The 13,401-nt window shown below is 37.1% G+C and overlaps 1 protein-coding gene across 1 annotated transcript in view; it reads right to left on the bottom strand.

Annotated features, from left to right (window-relative positions):
* The window catches only part of slco3a1a (solute carrier organic anion transporter family member 3A1a), a 340,728-nt gene that overhangs the window by 33,306 nt on the left and 294,021 nt on the right, over positions 1-13,401 (bottom strand). The window contains exons 3-5 of the mRNA XM_028823939.2: positions 10,771-10,869; positions 7,428-7,706; positions 2,033-2,197 (exon numbers count right to left, since the gene is read on the bottom strand). Coding sequence (XP_028679772.1) covers positions 2,033-2,197; positions 7,428-7,706; positions 10,771-10,869 — 543 coding nt within the window. The remainder of the gene's footprint in view (positions 1-2,032; positions 2,198-7,427; positions 7,707-10,770; positions 10,870-13,401) is intronic.

Below are 13,401 nucleotides of genomic sequence, written 5' to 3'. Positions count from 1 at the left end.
CCAGATTAAGAAACTTCAGAACTACTTTACCTTTGGTCTTCTTCATTCTTCTTTAAAATCAGATTTCCATGATAGCCCATCCTATGATTTTCTTTCAGTTATAACCATTTAAACATATTATTCACTTTAATATTTTTATTTTCTATTAATTTTTTCTGTTTTGAGTTTATTATTGTGGGGTATTTCTGACTTAGCACATATATATATATACATATATATTGTATCTATTCTTTTGAGAATGTTACTACATTATTCTTGTGTACATAATAAAAAAACATTTGTGTTAAATATATTTTTAGTTGATTTTGCATTGTCATATACTTATTCAATATGATGTTTTAATTGGTAATTTAGAACCTTAAAACATTTGGAAAGATGTAATGAAAACAGATCATTTCGCCCAACAAGCTCGTCCATGCTCTTCATCGAAATTGTCCAAAATAACATCAAGTTTAGATTTGAATGTCCCTAAAAACCTGCTCTCTACCTTACTACTTGGCAATTTATTTCATGTGTCTATGATTTTTTACGTAAAGAAAAACTTTGCTCTTAGCAAGTTTCCAACCATGTCCATGTGTTCTTGTGTAAACTAAAAACTGAGATCTACTGTACTAAGCCATTTTATAGTTTTTAACACTTCAATCACATCACCATTTAATTTCTGCAATCTAAAAAAAATCTCAACTCCTTCAATATCTCCTCTTAGCTAAGGCCTCTTAGTCCTGGAATCAGACTTGTCACTCTCTTCTGGACATTCTCTAGTCCTGTTATGTCTTTTTTGTAATTTGGAGAACAAAACTAAACACAGTACTGCAGGTGAGGCCTCACTAGTATATTATATAACTTATGTATATCCTGCCTTGACTCGACACCTTGTAATATATAACCTAACATCATATTAGCTTTGTTGAATGCTTCTGTACACTGTCTGGATGTATATAGTGATGAGTCCACTATGACCACTACATTCTTCTCATACGATAACATTGTATATAGGTCTAACATTTTTACTTCCTACGTGTAATACTTTACATCTACAGTATTAGCATTAAATTTCATCTGCCACACATCTGCAAAAGCGTGTATGCTGTGCAAGTCCCTCTGTAACAACTGATTCAGCATTATCTGCCCTTCCACCTAGTTTGGCATCATCTGCAAACTTAACCAGCTTATTGATTACTGTATACTCTTTCCCAGGTTTATGTGTGTTAAAAAGAGCGGAGAACCCTACACTAATCACTGAGAGACATCACCTTGAACATCAAATAATTCTGAAAAAGTTACTTCTTGCACCTAATCCTTTGCTTTCTGTGCTTGAGACAATTTTGTACCCACCTACAGACTGCACCTTGACTTCTTTAAGTTTGTATTTGCCTTTACATCAGTCATTTCAATACTCACTTTTTATAAAATTTCATCAACACATATGCTCTTTTGTTCTTGTTTTTGACTGTTTTTTGACTGTACCTTCACCCACCATTAACATTTTGGATTAATTATTTGTATATATTTTCTGCTGCACTAACAGTGTTCCAGTAACGCTCCTACTAAAGTGTCCATAAGCGTATTTTTCAAATTGCGTTCATTTTAGCATAGTATTATTAGTCATGTTATGTACATGTTCTCGATTCTTTTGTTCTTGAAGGCTAGCTATACAGAGACTCAGGATAGGTCTTTTCTTTCTGTCCTCAACTACAGAGCGTGCTGGTCCCACTCCATGCACAAATCACAAATTTCTGATTATTAACACAATGCATAACTGAAGATATGCATGGAAGTCGGTTCCAGAACAACAGGTGTGTGCATGTAAAACAAAAGAAAGTATGCAAATCCTTACAGATATCCTACCAATTCCACCAAACAAAACAATGCAAAGTAGTTACTCCAAGTGTGCTGCTTTAACCACACAATGTTATTCATTTTATGCTTCTATACATTTAAAACTGGCTAAACTAGCATCTGAGACTTACAAGCATGTTAAAAGAAGCAAAGCCATCTTGGAGATAAATGACATGCTAAAATGATTTCTTACCTAAAAGCTGATTGGCAGATGAGGTGGTGAGGTTGAACTGCTGCTCGAGGTATTTTCCTAAAAAAGCAGCAAAACCAGCAACCACAGCGATTTCCATACAGGCAGCCAGGACGATGCAGGTGAACACCGGGTTTGACAACAAGTGCTTTGTAACTTTTGGAATCACTGAAATGAAAGAGCCATTAGATGCAAATGAGGTTACAGATGATGACCATTTAGAGAGTGCAAGACCTCACATTTACAAAAGCCCACAGTTGGTGGTTTCATTTTTCCTCTGCCAACTTTAAAACTTAACTGCTTCAATGTTTTTAAAGCCATTGTCCTCAAAGTTACCAATGAATTATAGTCAATAGCAGGTAATTAAAATCATCCAGCCTGTTATCTATTACCTGAAAATGTAACTGTGTTAACCCAGTGAGTACTCCCCAGTGTGATTTTTTTGGCCCCTTAGAAAACTATATTGGTGTTTTCCTGGGAGCCAGTAATGATGTATTATCTGCTATGAGATTTGTTTTTTTATAATTATTTATTCACAGAAATGAAAGTGGACAAGGTGTCCACGGACAGGAGTGGAGATGTACCAGTGACAGGCACAGCCTATTGTGTCGCACCAAAAGAGCATCCAATAGAGTGGCTAAACCATATTATTCCAATCCAAAAACTTGAGCATGTCCTGAAAAATAAACCCTTTTCCATTTGGAATAGGAATCTAGTATTTACTTGTCAGTGCCCTGAGCTGAGGTGGCTTTAATATTCATTCTTCCATTCACTTTCTAAACTATCTTATTTATGTCTTTTGAAAAATGGTGCCTGACTACTGAAGAAAAGTTATTTTATAAAAAAACAACATGTTGAAACTTAAAGTACTTTCACATAAATAGGGGCCTGGCACCCCATTCAGGGATAATTAATGGCTTGGACTCTGTGGCAAAGAGATTGTCACTGGCTCCGACAAAGAATGTGCGGACAATGGATGGGTAGATGTTTGAAAACAGAAATGATTGTGTATGAAGCTGAATGCTTTGCTGGTATGGTAGGGTAAAACAGATCAACACTTGCTACTCATGTAGCCTGAGATTAATTCTCAATCTAGTCTCTGTCAATGCACAGTTTGAAACTTATTCCCGTTGTCACATGGATTTTTGTCACTTTCTCTGGTTTTTGCATATCATAGTTAGATTATTGTTAGGTGTGTGTATGAATATGAGCATGAGTATATCTTAAAATGGATTAGCCATCTTGTCTTAACACTTTAACTTTACTTAATAGGCAATGTACCCTAGTGATGTTTTTTCTGGTATTGTATTCTTGTGACAATTTCCTGCTCTTTCTAGAAAGCTGAGTGAACTGTCTCAGTTGTTTGAAAAGAAAAATTGATTTGTACCTGGATTTAAATTATGCTAACTCATTGCCAGAACAATGAAACATGTATTTCAGTTCTGTTCAATAAATTCTTTTTAACATTTCAACAGTGTTTGTCATTGTTCAAGAGGGAAAAATATCACAATTAAAATACTATATTAAAATCACAATATTAAAAAGCAAGCTGCAATCTGCCTCAAGTACAAGTTTTCACTCAGATGACTATGATGAACACCTTTAAAACTCTTTAAGGTAATTTATGGTCTAATGACATCTGTGGATCCTTTCTTTACTGTTATTTTGTGATGTGGTACATCCTTTCTTTCTTGTTTATCTAATTACATTTGTGCATCTTTTGAAATTGGAGAAAATGCTGACAGGAACAAAAACTAAGCTAGTTTTGGGAGAGAGCTGAACTGAAGAACTGCATTAGGGCCAAGCATGATAGGTCATTGAATTAGGAGATTCAATCTACACCATGACAGGCCACTGGTCCACGAGGTATGACAGGAAAAGTAAAGTAAATACAGGGCACCTAGTGTGCAGAGACAGCTACTAACATCCTGGAGGTTGGTTGGTAAGTGGTTTTAACCAAGTGTGTCTAGGTTATATCTGGGAGCATTTATATGAAGAGCAAGTTAGCTTTAGGTCTAGGTTATACAGTATCTGGGGAAACCTGTGTGTTGTTCACCCCGAAGCTACTGAGTCCCCATTTGGAGTACTGAGGAGTGATAGGCTGTGCAGGCATCACTAACCAAGCAAAATCAGTGCTTGGTTTTAAAAAGTCTTTGTGTGTGTGTGCCATTTTGTGTGTGAAGTTTAGGGTGTGAGTATACTATTGACCAATCCTGAATGTGGTGAGTTCCACTCGTTCCATGATAATACAGTCATATTTATTGAAATGAGCAGAAAGGTGGCACATTGGTTCTGGCCTGACCTTCTTCTGTGTGTTTGCTCCAGTTTCCACCAACATGGTAAACCCCTTTAATGACTGAAAATTAATTATGTCTGAGAAAGCGTGCTCTGTGAAGGACTGGCTCCATCCACAAATCAGGTTTGCTTCTGCTGTGGAAAAAGTGGGTGTGGACAATGGATGGATGGGTAGGTATTTATCAGATATGGAATATGAAAAATGAATAATAATAACCAAAAATAAATAAAGTTGTCAATCAACTTAGATCTGTATAGCCGCAGTTATTTTGACCATTTAAGGCTCTTTATTCACATTATTACTTTCACTTTGACAGATTAACTTTTCTGGATGAGTGTATTAAAATTCAGATAAGAAAATGTATCTAGATGGTTAAATGAACCAGCAAGATGTTTTTTGGTAAAACTACATATATTAAATTAAATCCAAGAAATCATACATTTTTTTCTTACATTTTCTTATTATTAACTTCCTAGACGTCTACTATACAAGAGTTCCATTGCAATATTATTTCAATGATTATTCTTCAATTTGAGAATTAAATTCAACATTATACAATACACTACAGAGTATTTGTGTTCAGCCCATTGTAAACAGATAGTAAAAGCAAACGTTTGAACAATTATCTAGGACAGCGGTAATTTGTAGTCTTTCCACATAGTGAGTGATGCCAGATTGCTCTCAAACATCATCAGTCCCCCTTTATATTACACTTAATACTATTCACATTAAGGTAATTGTGCAATCAGAATCCGACAGGAATTAATTCATTCTAGGCACTTTAGCAGCGTCATTAAAGTGATTAATATTCATCCAAACACTTTTAACACACTTGAGGGAAAAAAGCAGCAATAACGAATATCACAGTGTGTTGTAAAGCTTTATTATTGGTTTCTACTGGGAAGATAGAAACTGTAATTTCAAAACATCCCAGCAAGCCTCATGTACATGCATCCATCCTTGTGTGAACCTGGTCCACATGTCCCTGAACTGTGGAATAAGCAGAAGGGAGGAACTAACCCTGAATTGAGATGGGATGGCGGTCCCCATTGTTAAAAATGACGACAAGAGGGTATGTTCCAATTACCTAGAGATCACACTGCTCAGCCTCCGTGGAAAAGCCTATGCTAGGAAACAGTAACAGAGACTGTTCAATATTTGAACCTCAGACTCGAGTGGATTCTATCCTAGTCAAGAAACAGAAGACCAACTCTTCCTCCTTACACAGAAAATCTACATACATTAGTGTTGTATGTGAGAGTGTGTAAATCCTATGGACCTGGGAAAAGTTTATGACCATGTAACCCTTGGTATCTAGTAGAAGGTGTTACAAGAGTATGGGTTTCTGGGGTTATTGCTGTTTACCATTCAGTTAATGTATTTGAGGAACAAGTATCTTGTTCACATATTTGGAATTAAGCTGAAAGCATTCAGTGTGGGCCCTGGACTAAGGCTGCATCTTACTTATATCCTTATCTGTTTGTGATTTTTACAGGTAGAATATCAAGGGGCAGCCAAAGACTTTAGTGTATCCAATTTGGGAACCTTAGGTTTAAAACTGTGCTGATGCATAACATGTTGTTCTCTTGGCTTTACCAGACTGTGATGTTCTTTGAAATAAGATTTAGAACCTACAAATCTGAGGTTATGGATTTTATTCAAGTGAAGGGGGAGGAGTTCAAGTATTTTAGGCTTTCATATATGAGTGCTATTGGTGGTATACAAAGTATGGACCACTTGGAGAAGGTCCAGGACACACTGGAGAGATTTTATTTCTTAGTTGCTCTGGGAATGTCTGTCAATTCACCAGGAGACATTTAGAGAAGTTGGTCAGCCCAGGCCAATATGTGGCTACTATGAATAAAAACGATGATAACGAATATGGTTACAATGAAGATGATGCAGAAATGCAAAGCACTAAGTGGGGTGTGATGAGACAGGTGTGATAGTCTGGAAAGAGACAATGACTGGAGAATAGTTGGTGGTTTTTGTGTAGGACTCTGATCAGGGACAGTTATCTGTTACAGTTTTCAGACTTCAGTTTCAATACTTTAGACTTTCAGTTTTCGATACTTTTGTGCTCAATCAAGTGAAAGTAGCAAAGAAAAGTCAGCTTCAAAATGACTGTTGATAATTGACGACAGAGCTAGTACTACCCAAACTTACAAAGGGAGATGGGAGTGGATCAGAAAGGCAGGAATTTTACAACCATGCTTATTTGACATTGTCTTGCGCATTTAACTTTGCAGTGTTAGATCACAGGGATCTAGAATTGTGGCAGATTTAATCAGTTTCAAAAATGTCTTCATGTAAAAGAAAATTTAAAAAATAAAGACTTATAAAAGGGAAAAAATAAGAGGTTCATTTACCAGGCATCAAAACTTACTAAAACTGCTAAAATTAGAATCACTAAGTGTGTGGTCTGTCTTTAGCAGGGCTGCAAAATTATTTATGTCAATAAAAACCTTTGTCAGAATTCAACCACATTTCAGCCTTCATAGTTCTGAGACAAAGAGGCCTCAGCCTATCATGGCAGCATCAGAAAGCAACCATGGATGGGGAACCTGTCTAGTACAAGGCACATTTACACACAAACACATAAACACCCAATCTCACTAATATGGCGCAACTTAAAGTGGCAACTTAACCTGAATGTCCAAAGAGGAATCCACCCAAACATAAGGAGAACATGCAAACTCTACACTGATGGTGACTGGGCCAGGATTTGAATTCAGGCGCTATAAGGCAGTAGTGCTAACCACTGTGTCACTGTCCTACAAACTTAGTAATAATACTTATTACTAATAGCATGATTGTTTAAATCTAAATAAAATTCTGGTGAAAAGATTAATTATTAATAATTACTAAATGTGGATTGCTCACATTCCCTCTATTTCTTTAACTTAAAACAGTTATAGAGACTAGAAACATTTCAGAATTGATGGATGAATGGATGGACTATTCATGCTGCACTCTGAATCTTCACTCAATTATGTTTGTTTGATGGAGGCTCTGAAGTCAAAACAGATCATTCTGATCATAAATGAAATTACAGATGTAGCTGAAAACATAACTGTTTTTAGATTTTGATGATTTGCCTACCCCTGAGCTGCTGGCAGCAGGAGGTGCTGTTTTCTGAGCCATGGGATTTGCGTAGCACCCCGTTACTTGGTTTGGGTGTTTCATATTCATTGGGAAGCTGCTCAGGGGGCAGCATGGTCTGTTCACTTTCAGTGCTCCCCTCCAACTCCTGGCCAGAGAGGGACTGTGGGAAGCCAAACATGAACAGCGCAGAGAAGAAGAGTAAGGCACCACATAACAAGAAGCCCCCCCACCAAGCTCCAATCCAACGAGGGTCATCTGGAGTAATGTCAAGCTTGCCTGTAAAAGGAGACAACAAAAGGCAAAAGTTTTGAAAAGTAAAATAGCTCAACTTTGCAGTTAAAAAGCAATGAGTACAAAAAATAAACAACAGGGGAGCTCATGCCAGGCAGTTTACTTTATTCCTGCAAGTTAATGTGTATTATTCAAAATGCACAAAATGCACAGTGGTGACCTAATCCAAACATTTACCATGTTGGAAGACTCTGACATATCATCCTGCTGGTGATGTGGTATATCTGCTGAAATGGGAGGCTTGGGTGTCACCCCTAACTCGCATGAGAAGCCCCTGGCACTGTGAACAACCGCCTACAGCAGGGTATTCACTAAGTTCTGGGTGGGGGCCAGATTATTAAAATAATATCAGTCGAGGGGGTCATTTGTATTTTGCTGAGAAGTATTTTTAGCTACCTTTGTACCTACAAATTGTTTTAAAATCATCAGGATCACATAAGTACAATCTCCCCGAGTTTATCATTTTCCCACATTTGTAAAGTGACTTTTTCACACAGAAAACATGAAAACAATTCACCCCATCATTTATGCAACCTACATATTTTTGAGTGCATATTACCATATAAAGACTCCCAAACACCTAATTCTGTATTAAGTGCATAGGACTCTTTCAAGCAACATGAACCCTATTCATTTTAAGATGGCAGTATATGTATATCCCCAAGTATATTACACTCTTAATCTAATAGACCACATCTTTCTTACATGGGCTTCATTTGTCACCTAATGAGAAACACAACATTTTGGCAGTGAAGGCAGCCTCATAGGTTGTCAGCACAGTGCACAAGCATTAACACAGATGCTGACCAATGATGGATATGCAATTACTTGTCTTCATATGCAAGAATACTGACCCACACAGACTGTATATAGTAAGCCAAATGTTAAGATATACAGTGTAAACCCACAGACAGTCCTAGCCTAAAGCACTGGGTCTAAACTTTCTCTAGAAGTGCTGTGGTTTTTTTTTGTAATACGGAAACCAACAGTGAACACAGTACTCCAGATGAAGCCTCACTAGTGTGTTATATAACTTAAGTATAACCTCCCTTCACTTGTTCTCCACACAATGAGCTTTATAAGTTAACATTTTATCACTTCAGTACTTTGTCTTTATATAGATAGTGATTAGCCACTGTGACTCCTAGATCCTTCACATAAGGTGTACATTCAAGTTTCAGACCTCCCATTGTGTATTCAAATCTAACATTTCAACTTTTTATGTGTAATGCTTTACATTTACATACACTAAATTTCATCCGCCACAGTTCTGCCCAATCCAGTATGCTGTTCAAGGCCCTTTGTAACAATTTAGATGATTCAACATTATCTGGCCTTCCACTTCATCTGCACACTTAAACAGGTTGTTGATTCCTTTTTGGCCGAAATCGTTTATGCATATTAAAAAGAGCAGCAACCACAGCACTAATCCTTGAATGACACCACCTTTAACATCACCTACATTTGGAAAGTGCCATGACCCTTTACTTCCTGTGTTTGAGGTAATTTTCTACCCACCTACACACACAGGCCTGATTTTCCACTTCTTTTAGTTTGATTGCTAACTTTTTTTTATTAATTTATTATTTTTTTTTTTATTTAATTGCACTTTATTTGTCTCCAGGGGAAAATTTGGGCTTTAACAGAAAAATTTTAAACAAATAAATAACTAAATAGAAGGATAAATAAATGTATATACATATACAATATGGTGTGAAATTTCATGTAGTACCTTATCTAAAGCCTTCTGAAAATCAAGATAAATAATATAATATGCACCTTTTCTCAAATGCTTGTATTGCTTCCTTATAGAAATTAAGGATATTAGTGAAAAATGACCTTCCCCATCTGAACCCATGTTGACCATTTGCTAGTACTTCTATTCTTGACATGTGACGCTCAGTCATTTATGCAATAATTACTTTCATCCATTAACCCGTGATGCACATTAAGCTGACAGTCTATAGTTACTTGTATCAGCCCAGTCCCCCTTCTTATACAACAGGATAACATTTGCTAGACTCCACTCTTTAAGAATTTCCCTAGTGTGCACAGACTTTTTTTTAAAAAACATGTACCAACGGTTTATATATGTACGCACTTATTTCCTTTCGCACTTGAGGAAAAATGTTATCTGGCCCTGAAAATTTGAGCTAATTTAATTTAAACAGCATTCCACTCTCTACAATTTCAGAATCACTAAGTACCTCCTTAGTCACCCTTGTTACTTTTGGGAGATTATCAACTTCTTCAGTGCAAGTTCAAAGCATTTCTTATTTCACTGTTTGTATATTCTAGGTTACCTTTACCATTTCTAATACTCTTCACTTGCTCCTTAACTCCTTAGCCATTATTTTCCTATTAAAATATTACAAGAATCTCTTTGGGTTAGTTTTTGCATTTTCCACAATATTCTCCCCAACTGCCTATTAAGCTTCCTAAAGCATTTTATATGCCCAATGGCTAGTGATAGATTTTTGACTTTTGAGTCTTGAATGCCTTATACAGTAGTGTTGTAACTTTCTCTTTAGCTCTGTTTTAGTCCGGCACAGAATTCTCTTTAATTTCTTACTGCCTTTTGAATAAACTTGTCCTGCACAGTATGTAAAACACTTAAAAGCCTATATCAATTAATTTTATTTAGGCTCTGTCACATGTGCTCAAAATTTGCCTTACTAAATTAGTTTAAGATTAAGCACTCTGCCAAAATACTGAAATACTTTATATTATAGTCACTAGATCCTAATGGTTCAATCATATCTATACCAGCAGTGCTGTAATACATTATGTAGGCACCCAAGTGGTATGGAGCAACATGGGCATCTCATAAAATGTCTTAAATTGTGGCAGTAAGACAAGATAGAGAATGGCCTTGCTTGATGTATCCAGTTCATATTCATCTGGGTATGCAGAGAGTATCACTGGGGTAGTTATAGTAGTTGCTGACAATGCACAGATTGGAGGACTCTGTTAGCCGCCATGGAAGCATGCTATTCAACACAGCACCATCACTTCATTCCTTCTTTCACTGAATGCCAGGAATACTTACTGGTGTCGATGAAGACAGCATCCACATAAAATTTGGTACAGAGTGAGCCCAGGATGAAACCACAGGCAGGTCCGAACACCAAGGTGGAAAATAAGATACCTGCAAGATACAAACGTAAACATAAAAATCTTCAAGTTTTGCACTTTTTTTAATCATGGGACATGTTAAATAGAAATATTACTCATACAACACATGAAATGAGGATAAAATATGAAAAATCACCACCTGCTCCAAGTCAGAAGTACCACCATCATCCACAAGCTTATTATTAAAATATCTTTCAATGTGTCAAGTAGGGCTTATTATTTTTCTATTATTTTTTCTTTTTTTAAGTCTAGGCTGACACAAAAAAAAATTCAAGTTTCCAGTTAAAAAATAAAAAAGCAATTTGGCATGGAATCAGAATTAAAATTTAAGAATAAAGATGTGTTGTGCAGCTTAGGTTAACTAGTGACTCAATATTGATAAAGTCAATGTGCACGAATGACCCTGTGGTGGATGCTACTGAGAGGGTCTCTGACTATCCCCCCCCACCTCTGTAATGGTCTAAGCAGGCTCAGAAAATGGATGGATGTATGCATGAACATTTATTTTATGTTCCCTCACAGAAAGATGGTATTTTTGCAGAGGCAAATTAATTAAAAATTACATGCATTATAATCAGTTAATATTTAAAGACTTTTAAATTGTAAATTCCATGGAGGAGAAACAGGTATTCCAGCTGGATAATGGCATGACCTACCAAAATGGAAGGTACCAGGGGATGGACGAGCAGAAGCTGGAGGCCAGGAGCAGTTCCATACTCCATAAATTAGGTGGCAGTGGTCCACTAGAGGCATTCCAGCTTAAAGGCTTGCAGGGGTTCATGGGAACTGGATTCCAGAAGTGTAACCCTGATGGGGTCTCTGGGAGCCACAAGGGAGTGCTGTCCCCTGATTCCCAAACAACTGCAAATACTCCCCAAAGTCATGCTGGATCACCCGAAGCTGTTCTGGGTCCAGTGTAAAGGAGCAACACTCAATTGGAGATTGAAGGAGAGGAAAGTTTTATTATTTGTATGGTTATTGGCTGTGCTTGGTGGATTAAAGTCCATTATTTAAGCACATGACTGTATTGGGTATTACTGGGTCAGGGGTTTGGGACTTGGTGGCAACCCCCTAGTGGGTACAAAAAGAAAAGTCTACGTGTAGAGAGGGGACACTTTAGGTACTGAAACAAAAACGAAAAAATATTATGTAAATAGAATTCAAAAGTTTCTCCACTGGCAGTGTCTTACAAAAATAACAAAAAAAAAAGAAATAATAAGAACTAGAAAAGAATTTAGTAAAAGGAGAAGGCTTGGAAAAGTTGTAAAAGAGGTGACAGGAGTGTGTAAACCAATGGAAAGGCTTCCACCTAAATATGTGCTAAAGCTTCATTGGACAGGCAGGTTTAGAACACGTTACACTACATTACGTAATGTTTATTGGTGGCACTACTATTGGTGTTGCTGTCTCTTGGTCCTTCATCCTGAGCTCACATTTCTGTCTACTTGGAGTTTTGTATATTCTACCTTTGCTTGTGTCTTTTTTTGTAAAAATGTGAATTATGTTATTTGAAAATTCTACACTGGGTGTGGGTGTGTGTATGACCTGAGTGGACCCTGTGATGGTCTTGTCACCCATTCTGGGCTGGCACCTGTGTTAGGTTCGATCATTCAAGAACACACTACAACTCTGAAATGGATTAAGTGGGTTTGACTAAGTCATTTTTGTTGTTTGTGGGTGGTACAGTGAATAATCTTAGAGGCTGTTCACTGTCTGCATGAAGTTTCCAGCAGGTACTCTAGTGTACTTCTCAAATAACTTTGAAGTGGATGAAATGTTGATAGGTGAAAAGATCCATCCATCCATCCATTTTCCAACCCGCTGAATCCGAACACAGGGTCACGGGGGCTGCTGGAGCCAATCCCAGCTAACACAGGGCACAAGGCAGGAACCAATCCCGGGCAGGGTGCCAACCCACTGGTGAAAAGATAATAATAAAAAGTCTAACTAGCAGTGTATGCTGTTGAGAAAATTTCAACTGCCTTACCATTCTGAATTGGATTAAAGGTACATACAGTAGAAATTTAATGAAGAAACAAATTAACCTGACACTCATTCACGCATTCATCCATTTTCAAACAAGATTAGGACTGAATTGGTGTCATCTGGCATAAGGCAGAAGTAAGGCATATACAGATAAACAGTCCATCACAGTGCACACTCACTCACACACCCTAATTTACTCATATGAGGCAAGTTTAGATTGGTTTGAGATTAATTGAACAGGCAGAGGATGTTTTATGGGTGGTATTTAGGAATGATAACTTCACAATGTAGTGGCCCTTCAGCTGTGACATAAACATTAGGAGCAATGGAGACTGACCCTTTAAAAGACAGTCAAAATGGTACAAGACCACAGCACCGTAGTTGAAGATTCAAGGTACGGTCGATGTTTGACTGGTAATACTTGGTGAACAGAGTGATGATGTGTTGAATGTTGATCACATATGTAAATAAAAGATTGACTGTGCTCTATAAATGTGACAATAACGATTTTAACATCAAAAGTAGGGGCAAATGTATCATTTTTCAAAAGCAGATAAAA

This window comes from Erpetoichthys calabaricus, chromosome 17, assembly GCF_900747795.2.
Source record: "Erpetoichthys calabaricus chromosome 17, fErpCal1.3, whole genome shotgun sequence".
Classification (NCBI taxonomy): Eukaryota; Metazoa; Chordata; class Cladistia; order Polypteriformes; family Polypteridae; genus Erpetoichthys; species Erpetoichthys calabaricus.
This window is presented reverse-complemented; position numbering and strand designations above follow the sequence as displayed.